Source organism: Pinus tabuliformis, chromosome 1_1, assembly GCF_031772625.1.
Source record: "Pinus tabuliformis cultivar Carrire ecotype Pingquan chromosome 1_1, CPIR1, whole genome shotgun sequence".
NCBI lineage: Eukaryota > Viridiplantae > Streptophyta > Pinopsida > Pinales > Pinaceae > Pinus > Pinus tabuliformis.
Window position 1 is genome coordinate 503,667,420 of NC_142297.1, and position 19,879 is coordinate 503,687,298.

Genomic DNA, 19,879 nt, shown 5'->3' on the forward strand with positions numbered 1-19,879 from the left:
TTCTAATGATAACATTTTTGGACTTAAGTGGAATAAGTCTATATCCTTTGACATCTTCATAATATCCAACAAAAATACATTTTTCACTCTTAGGTTCTAAAGCTTTATGTTTCTCATCTGGAATATGGGCCCATGCTTCACTTCCAAAAACACGAAAGTGACTTACATCTGGTTTAATTGAGCTCCATGCTTCTTTTGGAGTGATATTCTTTAAAACCTTAGTAGGAGTGCGATTTATTATGTAATTTGCACAGTTAATTGCTTCTGCCTAATAATTAAGACTAAGTCATTTAGATTGAAGCATTCAATTAGCCATTTCCTTTAAGGTGTGATTCTTCCTTTCAGCTACACCATTTTGTTGTGGAGTATATGGAACAGTATGTTGCATTTGAATTCCATTCTCAGTGCAAAAGTTGATAAATTTGTTGTTAACATATTCTCCGCCATTATCAGATCTTAGCTTAAGGATTTGATGTCCAGATTGTTTTTCAACAAAGGCCTTAAAGGCCAAGAACATGTTAAATACTTCACTTTTGAGTTTTAAGAAGTATACCCAAGTGCATCTGGAGAAATCATCAATGAAAGTTAAGAAATACTTGTAGCCAGAGAATGAAACAACTGGAAGTGGACCACATAAATCACTATGCACGAGCTGTAAAGGGGCTGAGGCGTGCCAAGAGGCACGTTTTTCAAAACTGTCCTGATGATGTTTTCCGAGTACACATCCGGAACAAACACCATCTCTGCAAGATACCATTGGAAGAACTGTCACCATATTTTCTTTACATAGATTCTGAAGAGAGCGATAGTTTAAGTGACCAAATCGCTCATGCCAAAGTTTGTTCACTTCATCATTATGAGCAACAAATACCGAGGGAAGATTTGATGACCCAAAGTTTTGAAACTTATACAACCTTGTAGAATCATCAGCAATGCCAGTAGCTAAAATCTGTCTAGGATCTCTTAGGTCCTTAATTACAACATCGTGAGGTGAAAATTCAACGATTTTACCTTCACCTGAATGAGTTATCTGATATACAGATAGAAGGTTGCAGGATAAGGTTGGAACACATAATACATCATTAAACTGACCATTGTCTATATGAACAGTTCCACTCCCTACAACACTAAGAGATCTATCATCACCAACATATATATTTTTGGTGTTACAATCATTTAAAGAAGAAAACATGGCTTTGTTTTTGGCCATGTGATAAGAAGCTCCAGAATCAATGAGCCACTCATGAGAATGAGAAGAAGAAGATACATTTAGTGCATAGCCAGACCGAGATGTTTGACAACCACATGCAGAAAGTGCCATTCCTGAAGATGAAGTTGAAGTTGAAGAGTGCTCCAAATGGATTTGATGCTTCTTCATTGCTGCTTCCAAGGCTTCCATCTTCTTAAAGCATTTGGATTCTAAGTGGCCATCTCGATTACAAAATTTGCAATGTCTATCAGTCTTCTTCCCTTTGTTTTTATTTGTCTTATCATTTTGTTGAAATGATTTTTCATTTTGAGGCTGAAATTGCTTAGGACCCTTGTTTGGTTTAGGACCATTCCTTTTAGGATACAACTTCTTAGGATTCTTTGGATTTGGTTGCTGCTGGGCGCCTAACGCTTTCTTAGAAGAGTTTCCAAGATTAAGAAGACCAAGGTGTAAGAGTTTTTCTTGTTCTCTTATTAAAGAATCACAAAAAGAATCAAAGGAAGGGGACTTGTAGTCTTGTCCTTGAGAAATGAAGGCTTCTCTTGTAGAATGGAAGGTGGAAACAAACACAGAGTAGGCTGGTCCCAACTTAGTAAGAATGGAATAGATAAGGTTACTATCTTCTTTATTAACCTTAACACCTTCCAAGAGAAGTCTAAGGGTCTTGAACTTGGACAAAAAATCTTCAATGCAAGAAAAATTATTGGGGTCCAATGTAAGCAACTCATTTTCAAGTTGATGGGCTCTAAGTTCATTTTTTATTCCAAAAACTTTAGTAATCTGTTTCAATGCTTCATCAGGAGTATCAAGTTCTGCAATATGGAATCTAAGATCTGGAGAAATAGACATCCCTATCAACCCACGTGCTTGATCTTGCCTATTTTCCCATTTAGCTACCTTATCTTCATCTTTCGGTTTGGTTTCTTGGCCTGAGGCTATTCTGTAGAGACCTTTACTTCTAAGTAAATCCACAATGTAGGACCACCATTGGAAGTAGTTGGTGCTGTCAAGAATAACTTGGCATGGACTTTCCATTTTAACAGAAACTGAAGCTATAGATGCTGAAACTAAGTGTTCCAATGGAAAGATCTCGAAAAATTAGGCTGGTTAAAAAAAACAGTTCTGAAAACGGCTTCCGGATGAAGAAGTTATGGCTTTTTGAAGAAAATTTGATGAAGATGCCGACGAAGTGCAAGAATGTGCGGAAATGAAAAATCCGCCCTTACAAAAAGGAGACTTGAACTCAAGACCTCTACTCTCATAAATTAGCTTTGGACCAAGTGAGCTATACAAAAAGTTTGAGAGCGAGAGAGAGAGAGAGGGGGGGTGAAGCTTTGGGTTGTGTGCTTGCTTTGAGAAAGCTCTTTTTCCCTACAAAACAAAAAACAAAAAACCCAACACGGACATACAAAAAAAAACGAACCTTACGGCTCGAAGTTAGCTTTAGCCGGAAACTAAATATTTTCCTCAATGTTTCTGATTTTCCGAGATCACACCAAGGCGCAGCGGAAAAGAGCATACGCATGAGAAAAATCCTTCCTTTCTGTTTCTGATTTTCTCAGATCGCACAGAGTCGCGAGGCAAAGAGCATACGCAGAAATGAAAGGCATAGATCCGGTAAATAAAAAAGGCTAAATAAACTGAAACCGAAATAAATAAACAGAGAGAAAATAACTGTAAACTGCAAATAAACACTGTATACCTCCAGATCTTAAAAAAGACGCAGCTAGGGCTACCAGAAACCTTTTCGTGTGAAACGAAAGGGGTTCCTCACTGGAACATATGCTCCCAACACAACATAGCAGTCCTCTCGGCCCGAAAGTAGTCAGAAACAATAGATCTAGGAAACAGTAGTCGGATGCAGTTCTACCGGCTTCAGATTTGGATCACCAACAGACGCGGCCCTCAAATAACTCTGATACCATGTAGGAATTTACAGGGTAAGTTCCTCGGACAGAACACCAAAGGACACCGCTCACAAACAGATCACAGATCAATACACCAGTATTTTGACGTGGTTAAAACCCTCAAAGAGGGAAACAGTCCATGGCCTGAGCCAACGCGGCCACTTCAGACAATTTATTAATAAAAGAATGAAAATTTACATAAGCTTCTCTCATGGACGGTTACCCTACAAATGACCCTCCATGCTCTTTAAATAGAGATCATGGACCAATCGGGTGTTAAGCCACGGATCAAATGTCGGTAATACCGAGGAGAGAATGAACCGTCGGATCACTACATATCGTGACCGTCGGATTGTAAGTTACAAAATGTACATAGTAAAGAAACACACTTTACCTAACTCTATACTAGACCAAGTTATACCTAACTATTTCCTATGTGTCAGAATATCCTAACATGTTGGATTCATTGCACAGGTCAAGTACCTGAAGGACAAATTGGGTGACATCAAGGAGAAAGTGTCTAATTCCGACCTTGTTACAATTAGATTGAACAAGATGACAGATGAATACCATATGTTCAACACAGGCTTATCTGCAAGGGACAAAGCCCCTGCATTTGAAGAGCTAACAGGAATCCTGATACAGGAAGAAGAGCGGCGACAAAATTTGATACCACAAAGTGCCAATCTTGCTTTGATGGTGAAGAAGAAGCCATACAAAGGAAAACAACCACAGGGACAGAAAGGTGGTGGCGTTTTTTAGAAGAGATCATTTAGACCTATGTCTCCAAGTAACAATGGTAACAACTCTGACATTAAATGTTTTTTTTCTTTGGGAAAATTGGTCATTTAACTAAGTTTTGTTTTAAGAGACAGACAAATGAGGCTAGAAATAAACAAAGAAAACACACAGGGCACTTTGTCGATGAAGGTCACAGTCATGATATTTGATTATTTGTAGTTGATTATTCTCTTTCAACTCTTGAGGAGGATGAGGCTGAAATATGGTTCGTAGATTCAAGCATGTCATCACATATGACAGAGAATATGCATTGGTTCGAAAATTTTGAAGAAACTACTTGTGGAGCTAACATATATCTAGGTGATGACAAAGGTTATCAGATTAAGGGGTACAGTGATATTCCAGTGATGTTGCCTGATGGTAATATCAGATATATTAAAAATGTGATGTATGTACCTGGGATCAAGAAGAACTTGATCTTTGTTTCAATGATGGCAGATCAGGACCTGCAAGTCAAATTCTTCATAACATACTGTGTCATAAAGGACAACAAGAAGGAACCAGTTGCATCAGGAGTGTGTGTGGGAGGCCTGTATAGGTTGAATGTAAAGAGCATGCCACACCAAGCTCTAGCTTCAACAAGATTAAAAGCCAAGAATCTTTGGCATCAGATATTCGGTCATCTTAACCTACAAGATCTCATGCTGCTACAAAGAAAAGGTATGGTTGATGGACTTCCTGCTTTTCAGAATGTTCATTTAGATTGTGATGGATGTGCATTAGGGAAAATGCATAGGGAAGAGTTTCCTTTGAATGTTGATAGGAAGAAAAGAGATATTCTAGAGCTTGTGCATACAGATATATGCGGACCTATGCAGACTAAGTCGCTAGGTGGTGCATATTATTTTTCTACTCTTTACTGATGATTGCACTAGATTCTCTTGGGTATAATTTATTGGAAAAACGAGTGAGACATTTCAATGCTTTAAAGAATTTAAGAATATGGTGGAGAAGCAGACAGGGAAATTCGTTAAGATTCTCCGCTCTGATCAAGGGGGAGAATAAAAGTTGGGAGAGTTCATGAAATTTTGGAGGAATCGTGGGATTATTCAATAATTCACAGTACCTCAGACTTCGTAGCAGAATGGAGTTGCTGAATGAAAGAACAGAACCCTTGTGGAGTCTGATCCTTCCCACTAGAGCGATGACTTCGGAGTGTTTGGACCGATGTGGTGACCGGAACTTTATGCTCAAGATTAGCCTATACCGTTTGATTCGGCTGCGTGTATTTTTTGCTTTCAGTGGTTTAAGTGCTTACTCATATCCACCGCGCAGTTGAAATGATTGGAAAACAAAACCTTGCATGAAGTATTGTCATGTACTGCTAGCCATGTATAACACAGTGGAATATGAATTGTGATTAGTTATATGTCCTGAAAAAATTGAACTTTTAAAATTTTCCTAATGAGTAACATAGTCATCATTCCAGAGAGGCCCACCATGATCACTTGCTTCAGGGTAATGGATGGATTGTAAATGGAGCATTCATTTGTGCCATACAAATAAAGAAAATGCGAAGAAATTCACCATGCCTATGTAGAATTCATGAAAATGTCAAGATGAAATAATTGAATGAGTTAGAAAGCAAAGTCGGGGAAGGAAGTGCGGAGAAATTTAATAGGAGGAGAAATGGAAAGGGAAAAATAAGTGATGATCGGTGGTCATTGACAAGAAATTCGGTAATTTTCCACCATTCGAAAATGCAGTATACATGTGAAGAAAAACATGGATGAATGAGATACTCTGTGAAAAGGGAAGTTCGCGGCAAATTTGAAAGAAAATATGAATTGCGGCACGGAGATAAAGAAAGTGCGAATAAATTCTGCCATGTACAAGGGATAAGAAGTGTTTGAGAAATTCTTAGGCGTGTGGTATGAAATGAATAAAAGCTGACGTGGACCCAGAAAAAAAGAAAAGCGTTGGTCGGTGATCATCGACAAGACGTTCGGAAGTCTTCCACCATGAAAAAATGTCCAGAAAAATCTTGATAAGTACTAAAAAGAGAAATAGGCAGGAATTCATAACATGAAAGAAAGTGTGGAGAATTTCTTAAAAACATAGTTACTTAATATTACATATCAATTTCCGGTACAACCTCATCGGATGCGAGAATATTATGTATTTTAATTTGCGTTTAATTTTTTAAGGGAAAAAAATTATCATAATTTAGTTGTCAAATTAGTTGTAAAAATAATTATTTTTAGTTGTTAATAGTGAATGAAGATGACTCTCATCATTATTCAAAAAAAATTATGCTGAAATAATTTATTAATGATTATTAAAACACATAGCTTCACTAAAAAGTAGAGTGCATGAAAGAAATAGAATGTGAAAAAGGAAGTTAGTAGATAATCGAAAGAAACTCTGAAATTGCAATATGAAGTGCGTCACGAAGATGAAAGAAAGTGCGAATAAATTCTGCCATGTACGGGGATAAGAAGTGTTTCAGAAATTCTTAGCTGTGTGGTATGAAATCAATAAAAGTAGATGAGAAAAAGAAAAGTGTTAGTCGGTGGTCATGGACAAGACATTCGGATGTCTTCCTCAATGAGAAAATGTCCAGAAACCGGAAGTCTTCCACTATGAGAAAATGTCCATAAAAATCATGACAAGTACTGAAAAGAGAAATCGGAAGGAATTCATAACATGAAATAAAGTGCGGAGAATTTCTTAACAAACAGAGTTCCTTAATATTACATATCAATTTTTGGTACAATCTCAGAATATTTTTGTAATTTAATATTTTTGTAATTTAATTTGAGTTGGAATTTTTTTTTTTATGAAATTTTTTATCATAATTTAGTTGTCAAACCAGCTGTGAGAGTAATTATTTTTAGCTGTTAGTGGTTAAGGCAGGATAACTCATCACTATTATTCAAAAAAAACCATGCCACTTGGAATAACTAATTGGTGATCATTAAGGGGCAGACTTTCACTCTTGCCAAATGTCTCTTTATTTTGGGCCCTTAACCTGTTTTTTTAAGTCCTAAAAACAAACTCTTAACCAAACTAAAATAATTTTAAGACATACAGTTCCAAACCCAGAAAAATCAAGATTAATAAATAAATAACTGAAATAATTTTCCTCCCTAAAATAGCTCATTAAGACCATTTCTCAAAATTTCCTTTGACACGGAAGCAAACTCCTACTTTAAATAAATTTTTATTGTAATCCTGAGTGAAATAAGCAAGTAAAATTTCAAAAATGTTATTATTAGTAGTGTTAGAGCTAGGAACAAAGCTCACATATTAATTTGGCCCGTGGTTCACAATCAACAAACCTTTTAGTGACCAATTTATCAAAAAAATATATATTTTCTTAATATTTAACTATGTGTAAAAATCTATTGGAATTTTAAATAAATAAAATTCAAAATATTTGATGACTTTGTCAATTACTCAGGAAGGTTTTTCCCATTCTCGATTGAAGGAAAAAGCAAAAACTTATTGAAGATTTGTGAATGTCATTGTCGAGCTCTTTCCTTGCAGCAATAATTGCATCTTTATTCTACCAAACTACTTTTGATGTATTCCTCAGAAAGACCTGGTAAGAAACAGTGAGAATTTGAAACGCGTTTAAAAATATTTGTCGGTGTCCCTTCAGTGGCATCATTGCATTTATAACCGAGTGTTAAAAGCAGAACAATGAGAATCTTTTGCAATTCCAAGAAGAGTATTTTTAATAATCCAGTAATTAAAATATACATTTTTTTGATAATACGTCAAATTTAAGGGTACATATCTTATATTTCAGTCCGTCTCTGATCTCTTTTTTGAATGACATGGTGGTCCAATAAAAATATATTAAAAAAACATATTTGAATAAAATTTGTTATTTTTGGGGAAGGTTTTGAGTTATATCCTTGGATGAAGATGTGATATTCTAACTCAGCCAGCAAATTCTACCTTTTACCACGGTGAATGCAAACCCTAGTTGATATTTAAACATTTTAATCAATGTTGTAGTTCATAATTAGACACTTAAATCCGGAGTATACATTCAAGGCATTGGCTAATTTTATTAATGGCCGATCCAATAGCCTGTTAAAAGATGACACCCAGCCCATATCCTATGTTATCGCACCATGAAAATACAGGGCAATAACCCACCGACGTTAAATATTTAAACAATAATAAATATGAGAGATGAGCTGCATAGAGCTAACTTCTGTTAGCAAGCAGTTTGGTACTTGTCAGATCAACTGATCGCTCAAATCCCTTCCTCTTCTCACACTGAGTCTGCCCCTTTTGGCATTTCATCTTCTCATCTCCGTGCCCAGTGCAATTTATCAGTCCTAAATACAAGAAATGGCGAATAATCAGACATTGGCTTCTTCCTCGTCCTCTGCAACTCCCAACAGCAATTATATTTACGATGTTTTCCTCAATCATAGAGGGCCGGATGTTAAGAAAACCTTTGCCAGTCATCTTTACCGACGGCTCCTTTCCTCTGGATTCAGAGTGTTTCTAGACCAGGAAGAAATGCAGGAAGGGGAAAATATAACCTGTCAAATTGAAGGAGCTATTGCAACGGCCTCTGTTCATGTGGTTATTTTCTCTCCGCGATATGCGGAGTCAAAATGGTGTCTCAACGAGCTCCTGTTGATGCTGAAGTCCGGGGCGACCATTATCCCTGTCTTTTACCATGTTAATCCCTCTGAGCTTGGGAGGACGCAGGATGAAGGCAATTGCGGAAAGTATGCTGAAGCCCTTCGCCGGCTAGAAAAGAAAAAGAGATACGAACTTAAGACTGTTCAAAAATGGAGACAGGCGCTTTCTAGCGTTGCAGATATAAGCGGTTTGGAACTGCAGGAGTGTAATGGGTAAGATTTCTAAATCCTTTTTCCCGATTGACCTTTAAGTTCTTTAAGCGTGTTTCTAACCAGCTTTAGTTATGTATTTGTAAATAATCAGGGACGAGGGGGAGCTGGTGGATAGGGTTTAAAAAAGGGCCAGAAAATCCCTTTTGGAGGTGGCCACATATCAAACTGGGTTAGAAGAAAAGCTACAAGATTTTGAATGGACTGTGTTGTCACAACATCACAGCCAGGAAGTCAAAATTACAGGGATAAAAGGCGTTGGTGGAGTTGGGAAGACGACTCTTGGGAAACTGTTCTTTAATGGTAAGAGATCAGAGTATGATCGATCTTGCTTTATGGTTGACGTGAGAGAAGCTGCATGTAGGGGTTCTTTAACATCCTTGCAAAGTAAACTTTATGAGCACTTGATTGGACGGGCTTAGATAGTGAATAGCATTGATGAAGGCATAGCCATGTTAAAAAGTTATATCACATCCTCTCAAGTTCTCGTAATTCTAGATGATGTGGATTCTGTTGAGGAGCTGTGGGCATTATTTTCACCGCTGTGTTGAAATATTAATTTCAACTTGTCGTGCTGCATTTAATGCACAAAACCCCCAGACCTTATGGGGCCGCTTTTCACGAAAAGTGGTTTTCCTCCAAACGCACCCGATGCAATCATTTTTCTACACGTGTTCTCTGTACGTTTTCAAAACAGCTTTTCATCGAGACATAATGTTCAGCAAATAAGGGGCGTCAATATTGTTCTGTTGAAAGGATGGTGGATGTCCGTCCAATTAACCAAAAGTTGCATGCAAGCCTACAAAAATTTTGGTTGACCGACGGTAAAATATAAATGAAATTAAATGTGTTCGTACAATATTGGTAAAAGGTTTTTAATTTTAATGTTTTTATAATTCCTTACGGAAGTATATGGGGATAGTAAAATGTATTTACGTGTTATGTTTTTTTTATGTATTGCATATGCATTGTATGTGTTATATTTTTTTAGGGGTGTTGACCATTCTATAATGACACGGTGGAACCCACAGCAGTGAGAAAATGAAGACGATGGTAGAAACCATAACAGAGCACCGTGATGTTTTGATGTCTTGTTTGGGAATGAAATGAAGTAGCACAACCAGCTTGTGAGTAAGGAGAAAGGAAATGCTCGGCAGAGCGTGAATGTAAATTTTTTCTATTTTGAATATGAATGTAAAAGTGCAGCACCATATGTAAGAATCATTTTTATTTTACAGCAGTAAATGTAAACAAAAATTTACACACAGCTGTGTAAATTTTTTTTAAGGAGAGAGTAATTTTGTTGAAATATTTTTGGTGAATCCCTCTGAGAGAAAGAGAATGAATTTTGTATTAGGGATTATATTTTAATGAATACAAAGCTTTTGTGGGTGTATGTAATACTTTGTTCTCAGAAATCAGTTATAGCTTCCATGTGCTAAGATCCTAGATAGAAACAGAGCATTGTCTTTGTGTTCAGTTAATTTGTTTTTGGAATTTTACCAGAAAAATTTCCAACAGTGATATCAGAGCAGATTCAGGCTCTTTGAAGGTGTCAAAGAAGCTGAAGGAAGGTGTTTTTTGCTGCAACAACTTCTCCAGCAGAGTGAAGTCTCAGGCAAAAGAATCCAAGGTATTTCTCAAAGTCTTTTTTGTGTTGCTGTTGAGGAAACAGTGAGTGATTTAAAAAAAAAATACAGTCAAATATTAGAAGCATAACTGAGAGAATGCAAGGATGGCTAGCACCAGCGCTAGCATGGGCATGTTTAATACCCAGCTCCAACAGTTTAATGGGAAAAGCTATGACTATTGGGCAATAACCATGAGAGCCCTGTTTGCCTCTCAAGATCTATGAGAATTAGTTGAAGAAGGTTTTGAAGAACCAGCCTAACTCAGGCAGGGAAAGATTTGTTGAAGAGCAATAGGAAGAAGGATTCAAAAGCCCTTGTGTTCTTGTATCAAGCAGTAGACCAGAGTGTGTTTCCAAGGATAGCAGCAGCTAAGACATCCAAAGAAGCATGACAAACTCTCAAGACATCCTATCAAGACATGGAGAAAGTGAAGACAACAAAACTACAGTTGCTGAGGAAAGATTTTGAGAATCTGTGCATGAAGGAGTCAAACAATATTGACTCATTCTTCACACATGTGATTGGTCTGGTCACACAAATAAGGACTCATGGAGAAATTCTTGAAGAAAGGAGGATTGTGGAGAAAATATTGAGGGTTCTACCCTCAAAGTTTGATGTGATTGTCACCACCATAGAAGAGACAAAGGATCTCTCAAACTTTTCAGTTGATGAACTTCATGCATCACTGATAACACATGAGCAGAGGTTGAGTAGAAATGAAAACTCATCTCTAGAGCAAGCCTTCAAGACCCAGATGTCCTTTGGAAGAAGAAGAGGTCAAGGCAAAGGAAACAAAAGAGGAAGAGGCAGAAGTCAAAACAGAGGTGGAAGAAACATTCCAGCAAATGCTCAAGGAAGACGCAGCAATCCAAATCAGAACCAAGGCCAAGGCAGTGGCCAACAAAGAGGACAACATCATGCTCAAGGACAAAGGTATGAAAAATCCAATGTCCAATGTTATTACTGTAAAAAATATGGGCATTATCCCAATGAATGTAGGAAGAAGCAACATGATATGAATAATAGATCTAGTGCAAATATCACTAGAGAAAATATCAGCCAAGATAATGTACTTTTATCTTGTAACATGGCTGAAACAAACAGTGAGGATATATGGTTTCTAGATTCCGGTTGTAGTAACCATATGACAGGAAACATAGCCCTGTTTTCTGCTCTAGATCAGAGTGTGAAGTCACAAGTCACACTTGGGACTGATAATAAATTTTTTTATGGGAAAAGGAGAAGTAAAAATATTTACAAAGAAAGGTGAAAAGAAAACCATAGCAGATGTCTATTATGTCCCTGGAATGAAGTGTAACCTCTTAAGTATTGGACAGCTTGTTCAAAAGGGTTACAATGTTTTCTTTGAGAATGATATATGCACCATCATGGATAGAACACCCAGCAAACGATGTATTGTTGAAGTAAAGATGACAAGGAACATGATGTTCCCTCTCAGAATAAGGGCAGATTTGAGAAACAAAGAAGTAATTGCAGTAGTTACCCAAGAGGCTTTCCAAAGCATACCAAAGGATGAAAACTAGTTGTGGCACTTGAGATTTGGACATCTCAACTTTGGAGGTCTTAATTTGTTGAGTAAAAAGGAATGGTAAGAGGATTACCATTGATAGAGAAACCGGATAGCCTTTGTGAAGGTTGTATATTGGGGAAACAACATAGAGAAAGTTTTCCTTCAAGGAAAAGCATAAGGGCAAAGGCACCCTTAGAGATTGTTCACTCAGACTTATGTGGACCGATACAAACTCCATCATTAGCAGGCAGCCACTATTTTCTAACATTCATTGATGATTTCACTAGAAAAACTTGGGTTTATTTTCTAAAGAACAAAAGTGAAATGTTTGAAAAATTTCGAAATTTCAAGGCACTTGTAGAAAACCAAAGCAGACTGCATATCAAAGTTCTAAGAACTGACAGAGGAGGTGAGTATATATCCAAGGAATTTCTACGGTTTTGTAGAGAAAATGGAATACACAAGAAATCTACAGCAAAGTACACTCCGCAACAAAATGGAATTGCCGAGAGGAAGAACAGGACCATCATGGATATGGCGAGCAGCATGTTGAAGGCAAAGCATTTGCCAAATGATTATTGGGCTGAAGCTGTACACTGTGCAGTATATATTTTGAATAAGTGTCCTACAAAAGCAGTGATGAACAAAGTGCCGGAAGAAGCATGGAGTGGGAGAAAGTAAGGAGTGACCCACATGAAAAAATTTCGATGTGTGGCTTATGCACACATTCCAGATCAGCTAAGGAAGAAGTTGGACAGCAAAGGGGAGAAATGTATTTTCATTGGATACAGTGAGGAATCCAAAGCTTACAGGTTGTATATCCCATCTACCAAGAAGTTTTTTGTGAGCAGAGATGTTCAGTTCATTGAGGAGGAAGCTTGGGATGGAAGCATAGAGAAAACAGTGAATGTTAAAAACTGTTTGTCTCATGATGAAGATGATGAGGAGATGGTTGAAATACATCCCCAAACAGCAGCGCCAACACAAGGACAGCAAGAGACACCCTTGAGGAGAAATGAAAGTGCTTCTCCAAGCACACCACAAGGAGGAAATTCAAGTGCTTCTTCAAGCACTTGCACACCAAATGAAAGAGGTAAGAAATTCAGAAATTTAAGTGATATTTATGATGAAGGAATGAATTCCTTGTTTGTTTTGTATTGTTATGTTGATGACCCTGTTCATTTCGAAGATGCAATTAAGGATAGGAAATGGATAGAAGCTATGGTTGAGGAGATTAATGCCATAGAAAGAAACAAGACATGGGATTTGGTTGAGCTACCAAAAGGTAAAGAAGTCATTGGAGTCAAATGGGTTTATAAGACCAAGAGCAATGCTGAAGGCAAAATAGAAAGATACAAAGCAAGGCTGGTTGTCAAGGGATACAAGCAGCAATATGGGAGAGATTATGAGGAAACTTTCACACCGATTGCAATAATGGAAACCGTGAAAGCAGTGTTGTTCATAGCAGCCCAAAACAAGTGGAAAGTTTACCAAATGGACGTGAAGTCAGCATTCCTGAATGGAGTGTTAATGGAAGAGGTTTATATTGAACAACCTCTAGGCTATGAGAAGAAAGGCCAAGAACACAAAGTATGCAGATTGAAGAAAGCTCTTTATGGGCTGAAGCAAGCGCCAAGAGCATGGTACAGTAGGATAGATTCCTATCTACTGAAAAATGAATTTGCAAAGTGTGAGGGAGAACCCACCCTCTACATCAAAGAAAAGGATGGTAAATTTTAATTGTAGTGTTGTATGTTGATGATGTGATTTTTACAGGTAATGATGACTACCTCATTGAAAATTTCAAATTAGTCATGAAAGAAGAATTTGAAATGACTGACATGGGTTTGCTAAAATACTTCTTAGGAATAGAAGTAGATCAAAATGAAAATGGAATTTTTATCTCACAAGAAAAATATGTAAATGAAGTGTTGGAGAGATTTAACATGCAGGACAACAAGGCAGCAATCACTCCCATAGTGATAGGATTAAAACTCAGAAAAAGAGGACAACAGCAAGGATTTTGATCCTAGTTTGTACAAGATCATAGTTGGCAGTCTCATGTATTTAACTGCAACTAGGCCAGATATAATGTTTGCTATTAGTTTAATTTCCAGATTCATGGAGAGGCCAAAAAAAGCGCATTGGCAGGCAGCAAAAAGAATTCCGAGGTATGTTAAAGGTACTAAAAGATTTGGCATTTTATATACTGTCTCAGAATGTTCACATTTAGTTGGATACACTGATAGTGATTAGGCTGGAAGTGTAGATGATCGGAAAAGCACATCCGGTTATGTTTTTCACATGGGTTCAGGAGCCATTTCATGGGCTTTCAAGAAACAACCTATTGTAGCATTGTCTACAGCAGAAGCAGAATATGTGGCAACTACAGCCGCAGCATGTCAAGCAGTTTGGATGAGAAGGATGTTAAGAAGTTTAGGCCAAAAGCAGGCAAAAGGAACAGTGATTTTTTTTTACAATAGCTCAGCTATTGCATTATCCAAGAATTCCGTGTTTCATAAGAGAACGAAACACATCGACACAAGGTTTCATTACATCAGGGAATTGGTAAGCAATGGAGAAATTGTCTTAGTATAATGCAGGACTCAAGAGCAGGTTGCAGACATTCTGACCAAGCCATTGGACCAGAAACGTTTTGAATTTTTGAGGAAGTGTTTGGGTATGACTGATAACCCAGCAGTTGAAATTAAAGGGGAGTGTTGAAATATTAATTTCAACTTGTCGTGCTACATTTAATGCACAAAACCACCAGACCTTATCGGACCGCTTTTCACAAAAAGTGGTTTTCCTCCAAACGCACCCAATGCAATCATTTTTCTACGCATGTCCTCTGTACATTTTCAAAACAATGTTTCATCGGGACATAATGTTTAGCAAATAAGGGGCATCCAATATTGTTCCGAACCGTTCGATTGAAAGGATGGTGGATGTCCGTCCGATTAACCAAAAGTTGCATACAAGCCTGCAACATGACATTGCGTAAAAATTTTGGTTGACTGCCGGTAAAATATAAATGAAATTAAATGTGTTCGTAGAGTATTGGTAAAAGGTTTTTAATTTTAATGTTTTTTTATTCCTTACGAAGGTATGGGCATAGTAAAACGTATTTACGTGTTATGTTTTTTTCTATGTATTGCATATGCATTGTATGTGTTATATTTTTTTTTTGGGTGTTGACCATTCTGTAATGAAATGGTGGAACGCACAGCAGTGCGAAAATGAAGATGAAGGTAGAAACCAGAACAGAGCACCGTGGATGTTTTGATGTCTTGTTTGGGAATGAAATGAAGTCGCAGAAGCAGCATGTGAGTAAGGAGAAAGGAAATGCTCGGCAGAGCCTGAATGTAAATTTTTTTTATTTTGAATATGAATGTAAAAGTGCAGCACCATATGTAAGAATCCTTTTTATTTTACAGCAGTAAATGTAAACAAAAATTTACACACAGCTGTGTAAATTTTTTTTTAAGGAGACAGAGTAATTTTGTTGAAATGTTTTTGGTGAATCCCTCTGAGAGAAAGAGGATGAATTTTGTATCAGACATTATATTTTAATGAATACAAAGCTTTTGTGGGTGTATGTAATACTCTGTTCTCAGAAATCAGTTATAGCTTCCCTGTGCTAAGATCCTGGAGAGAAACAGAGCATTGTCTCTGTGTTCAGTTAATTTGTTTTTGGAATTTTACCAGAAAAATTCCCAACAGAAGGATGTCCTTAGCTCCATCTCGCAATAAGGCTCTTCTTAAAAGCTGTGGAATCTAGAACTCGTCCATTTATAATCTGAAAGGTCTGAATAGAGAAGATTCCCGAGAGCTTTTTTGCTTCCGCGCTTTTTTATGTTACCAGAAACGGGACAACGACCACCGTTTCTACATAAAAACGCATTAAAAACGAGACGGTACGGAAAATGCCGTTCCCAACGTCGTTCTAGTCTTTGTTGGTGCTAAATTTGTTTTTCTTGCAATGGATTATTTTTTCTTCCAACAGTTTTATGCCACAAGGTTTAGTCATCACCGGTTTTTCCTTGGTTACATCTTAGAAACTCTGGTTAACTCGTCCCAAAAAAGCATTGCGCAAAACGCACGGCATGCAGACAGACAACTAGTTTCATTTTCCAGTTGCGCAGCTTAGAGGAACAATTTGTGATGAATAAATTTTCAATGATTGAAGTAATGATTTGGTATTTATTTTTAATGTCAAGAGTTTAATATCTTGAAATTGTAAAACTTCCAAACCTGTGACACCTGCAAATCTGGAATGTCTATCTAATGACAAAATCTCAGTTGGGCACTATTAATTATGTTAGATAATTATTGAATAAAATTGTTGACGGTCCAATAGGTATCTCTGTGAATGGAAGAAGAATTTAATCCCCACAACTTTTCGGAATGAATCACATGGTCATTCTATAACCGAGATTTTTACTTCTTATTATAACCAACAATCCTCTGTACAAACTGATCACATATCTTTCCCCATCTATCCACCTAAATACACAAATCTATGGTTCCCAACAGAGAGCAATCCCCACTCAACATATGCTTAAAAGGGAAGATGACATTTCTAGGTATTTAGTTATTTTCATTAAATTGTTAATTTGACGTTGGTGTTTTGTTTTGTTGAATTTTAGTTAACATAATAAAACTGCTAGGAAGAAGGATGGGTTTGGAATACTTAGTATTCTAGTAAATGAGTTTTTAAACTAATTTTAATGTTTTTTTCTTTCTCCTCGTTTCTTGAATGCGAAACCTCAAAACTTCGTTTCTCGTCTTAATATAGTTTCTCGTTTCGTTTCCCGTTTCTCGTAACATAGCCCCATTGTAGGATTTGAAGAAGTTGTTAGCCAGTTTTTGGATCAGTGCCAAGGATTGCCGTTATCTCTGAAAGTGATAAGGGCTAATCTTTACTCGGAAAGCCAGGACTTGGGGTATTGCAGAGCCTTGTTACAAAAAATATCCAAAGTACTTCCCAGCGATGTACAAGTCAGACTTAAAATTAGTTTTGATAGTCTTGATGAGCAAGAGAGAGATATCTTCTTAGACATTGCTTGTTTCTTCATAGGAGAAAACAGAGAGAAGGCCATCAAAATATGGGATGCATCTAACTGGGAAGGATCCATCGGTTTTCGGAACCTAGAGAACAAGTATCTTGTAGAGGTCGACGACAGAGACTGTATAAGAATGCATTCTCATCTTCGAGACTTGGGGAGAGCTTTGGCAGTGAAAGAACCTAAGGTTCGTCTTTGGCGATTAACAGACAACGCCTTCTGTAATGTGTCCAACCAATCATCGGTATGTATTGTTTGAAGCTCTACACATTCTGTTAGTGTTCTTGAATTTAAGGTCAATTTAATGTGTTTTTCATCTTTTGAATTAGTATTGTTTCTAACAGCTTTCACTAAACGATTTAGGTACGCGGAATTAACTTACAAACATCAGGCATTTCTTTGGAAAATCACCTGGAGATCGGCAATCCTTTTGTTCATCTGCGCCGCTTGCAGCCGCTGAGAGTTCAAGGTGAATGGTGTGAGAGCGTATCCAATCACCTGATATTGTCAAATCTTCTATGGCTCCAGTGGGATTTCTCTACATTCAATCGGTTCTCGTCACATGTCTCGGAAGATGTGTCGGAAATTGCACCTTTCTCACATGGGTTCTCGGAAAGTGTTTAGTTAAGTGCTTCGGAAAGTGCTTCTTCCTCACGTCTTGGGTGCACAGAAGAAGTTGTTTCCTCTGACTGGCCATGTCGCTACTTTTCTTTGCCTTCCAGTATTCCAATAAAGAACTTGACAGTTTTAGAAATCCTTGGCGGCGAGAGCCACTTGGAAACACTATGGGAGAGTGGCAGTGAGGTAACTCTTTTGTTGCGGTCTGGTTCTTTTCGGTAATTAGAATTTTGTGTGTTGCGTTATAAATCTTTTCAGTGATTAAAAGATTTTGTGTAGTTTTCTCCTTTCATAGCAAGTAGAGGTTTTTAAATTTGAAACGAACAATTCATTGTAGGTACCTATTAAGTTGAGGGAGTTGAATATTGATGTAGCCCGTTTACAGTTGCCAAGGTCTATTGGGATGTTGAAGCACCTGGAAAATATTGAACTGGGATGCACTATCGGAGCACCGCCAGAAGAATTCTTTCTTCTCAGCTCCCTAAAACATTTGAGAATGCGGGTAAGCATGAAGTCACTGCCAAATGCGATTGGGAATTTTTCCAACCTCCAACATCTTAACTTGACTGGTAGCTGTGATTTAGAAACGCTGCCAAACTCTTTTGGGAATCTTACAAACCTTCAGTATCTTAGCTTGTATGGGTGCTCCCGTTTGGAAACGCTGCCACATTCCTTCGGGAGTTTAACTGGACTTAAACATCTCTATTGGAAGGGTTGCTCGCAGTTGATCCTCGGTGCAGAAACTCTAGGAAATATCAGAACGCTAGAAAGCTTAGACCTTTCAGATTGTCAGAAAATAGAAGTATTGCCTCCTCAGGTCACACGTCAGTGGTCCCTGGAAAAACTTTCCTTGTGGAATGCAAACCTTAAAGAATTTCCAAGTGATATTGGAAACCTAAGTAACTTGGAAATTCTGAGAGTATCCTTTCAGGAATCCTCTATGGCAATGCTGCCTCCTTCGCTTGGTAAGCTAAAGAGCTTAAAGCACTTGACACTCTTTGGCGGGATTTGGAAATGTTTGCCGGCCTCAGTTGCAGAGTTGAAACAATTGAGAGATCTCAAAATCGGTTATGGAAGACTAGAGTATTTACCAACAAATTCAAGAGAGTTAAAGAGTCCTACAATTTTAAAAGTAACTAGATGTCCGCTGTGAGAAGTGCCATTTGGCAGAGTGGAAAACTTTGAGGTAGAAGATGCATCACCACATCAGAGTGAGCGCCGATTGTTGGACTCTTCTATTCACAAGGGCATGCTTCTTCGACTCAAACAGTTAGACCTGCACGGCACAAGAATAAAGGAATTATCATTTGCTGAAGGCATTTGCCCCAACCTTCGTCAGCTGGACATCAGCGATTGTTTAGAACTGGTGGAGGTTGGAGCGTTGCCCACAACACTTATATTATTGGACTTGAATGGGTGTGATGCATTGAAGAAAATTATAGGGTTTTGTGGTCTAGCAAAACTTAAAGAATTGGACCTGAGAAAGTGTGAAGTGGTGGAGGAGTTGCCAGGTGTTGAAACGTTGATATCTTTGGTGCATCTCCGGGTTTCTGGATGCTTCAGTCTTAAGAGCATAAGGGGGTTGGCGCAGGCAACTAATCTTCGAATACCAGCCACTGAAGCTCCTCATAGCGATTTGATAGAATGGGGATTGTTTAAAGACTTGAAATTGTGGAAAGAGGAGTTGCATGAACTGCAGGTGAAGGGTAAAGATTTCATGGGGGGAAACGAACAGTAGTTGGAGGGGGAAAACGAGCAGCAGTCGAGGAATTTTATGGGGGGAAACGAACCGCAGTTGGAGGGTGAAGATTTCGGGGAGAAAACGAACAGCAGTCAGCGAATTTTATGGAGGAGAGTTGAAGATCTTGGCAAGCGGCTGAATGCACTGCGATCCGAGGCTGAAGATCATGACTGGCGGGCGATCGCACTGCAGTTGGAGGATGGCCTTATGGGCATTGATGAGAGAGGCCAGGCTGGGGCAACGGTTGAATTTAACAGGTATTTATTCGTTTTTTTAATAGTTTCTAATTCTGGTCATATTTATAGAAAATTTGGGTAAATCTAACTTATAGAAATTTTGGTCATATTTATAGAAAATCTGGGTAAATTCAAGTTATAGTTGTTAAACTTTAATATTTTAGTTTCAATATTTTAGTTGTCTTCAACGTTTTTCTATGGTGCTGAATCTATTTCCATCATCAACACTAATTCTACTCTACAAGATTGTTTTCCCACTCCTATCACTTTAAACGGTCCAGTTTTAACAGTCCAGACAATTCAACTTCATTAAACTAC

The 19,879-nt window shown here is 37.8% G+C and overlaps 1 protein-coding gene and 1 pseudogene across 1 annotated transcript; both read left to right on the plus strand.

Moving 5' to 3' along the window:
* Nucleotides 1-8,226: 8,226 nt before the first annotated feature.
* On the plus strand, nucleotides 8,227-9,160 carry LOC149213975 (toll/interleukin-1 receptor-like protein). Its single transcript, XM_089389230.1, has 2 exons — nucleotides 8,227-8,741; nucleotides 8,965-9,160. The coding sequence occupies exons 1-2, from the start codon at nucleotides 8,227-8,229 to the stop codon at nucleotides 9,158-9,160; spliced, it is 711 nt and encodes a 236-aa protein (XP_089245356.1).
* Nucleotides 9,161-18,080: 8,920 nt separating this feature from the next.
* LOC149213976 (uncharacterized) lies at nucleotides 18,081-19,577 on the plus strand (annotated as a pseudogene).
* Nucleotides 19,578-19,879: the final 302 nt, after the last annotated feature.

Coding starts and splice junctions, on each gene's coding strand:
- LOC149213975 (XM_089389230.1), top strand. CDS start 8,227: ATGGCGAATAATCAGACATTGGCTTCTTCCTCGTCCTCTGCAACTCCC. Junction 8,742..8,964: donor GAACTGCAGGAGTGTAATGG/GTAAGATTTCTA, acceptor ACAACATCACAG/CCAGGAAGTCAAAATTACAG.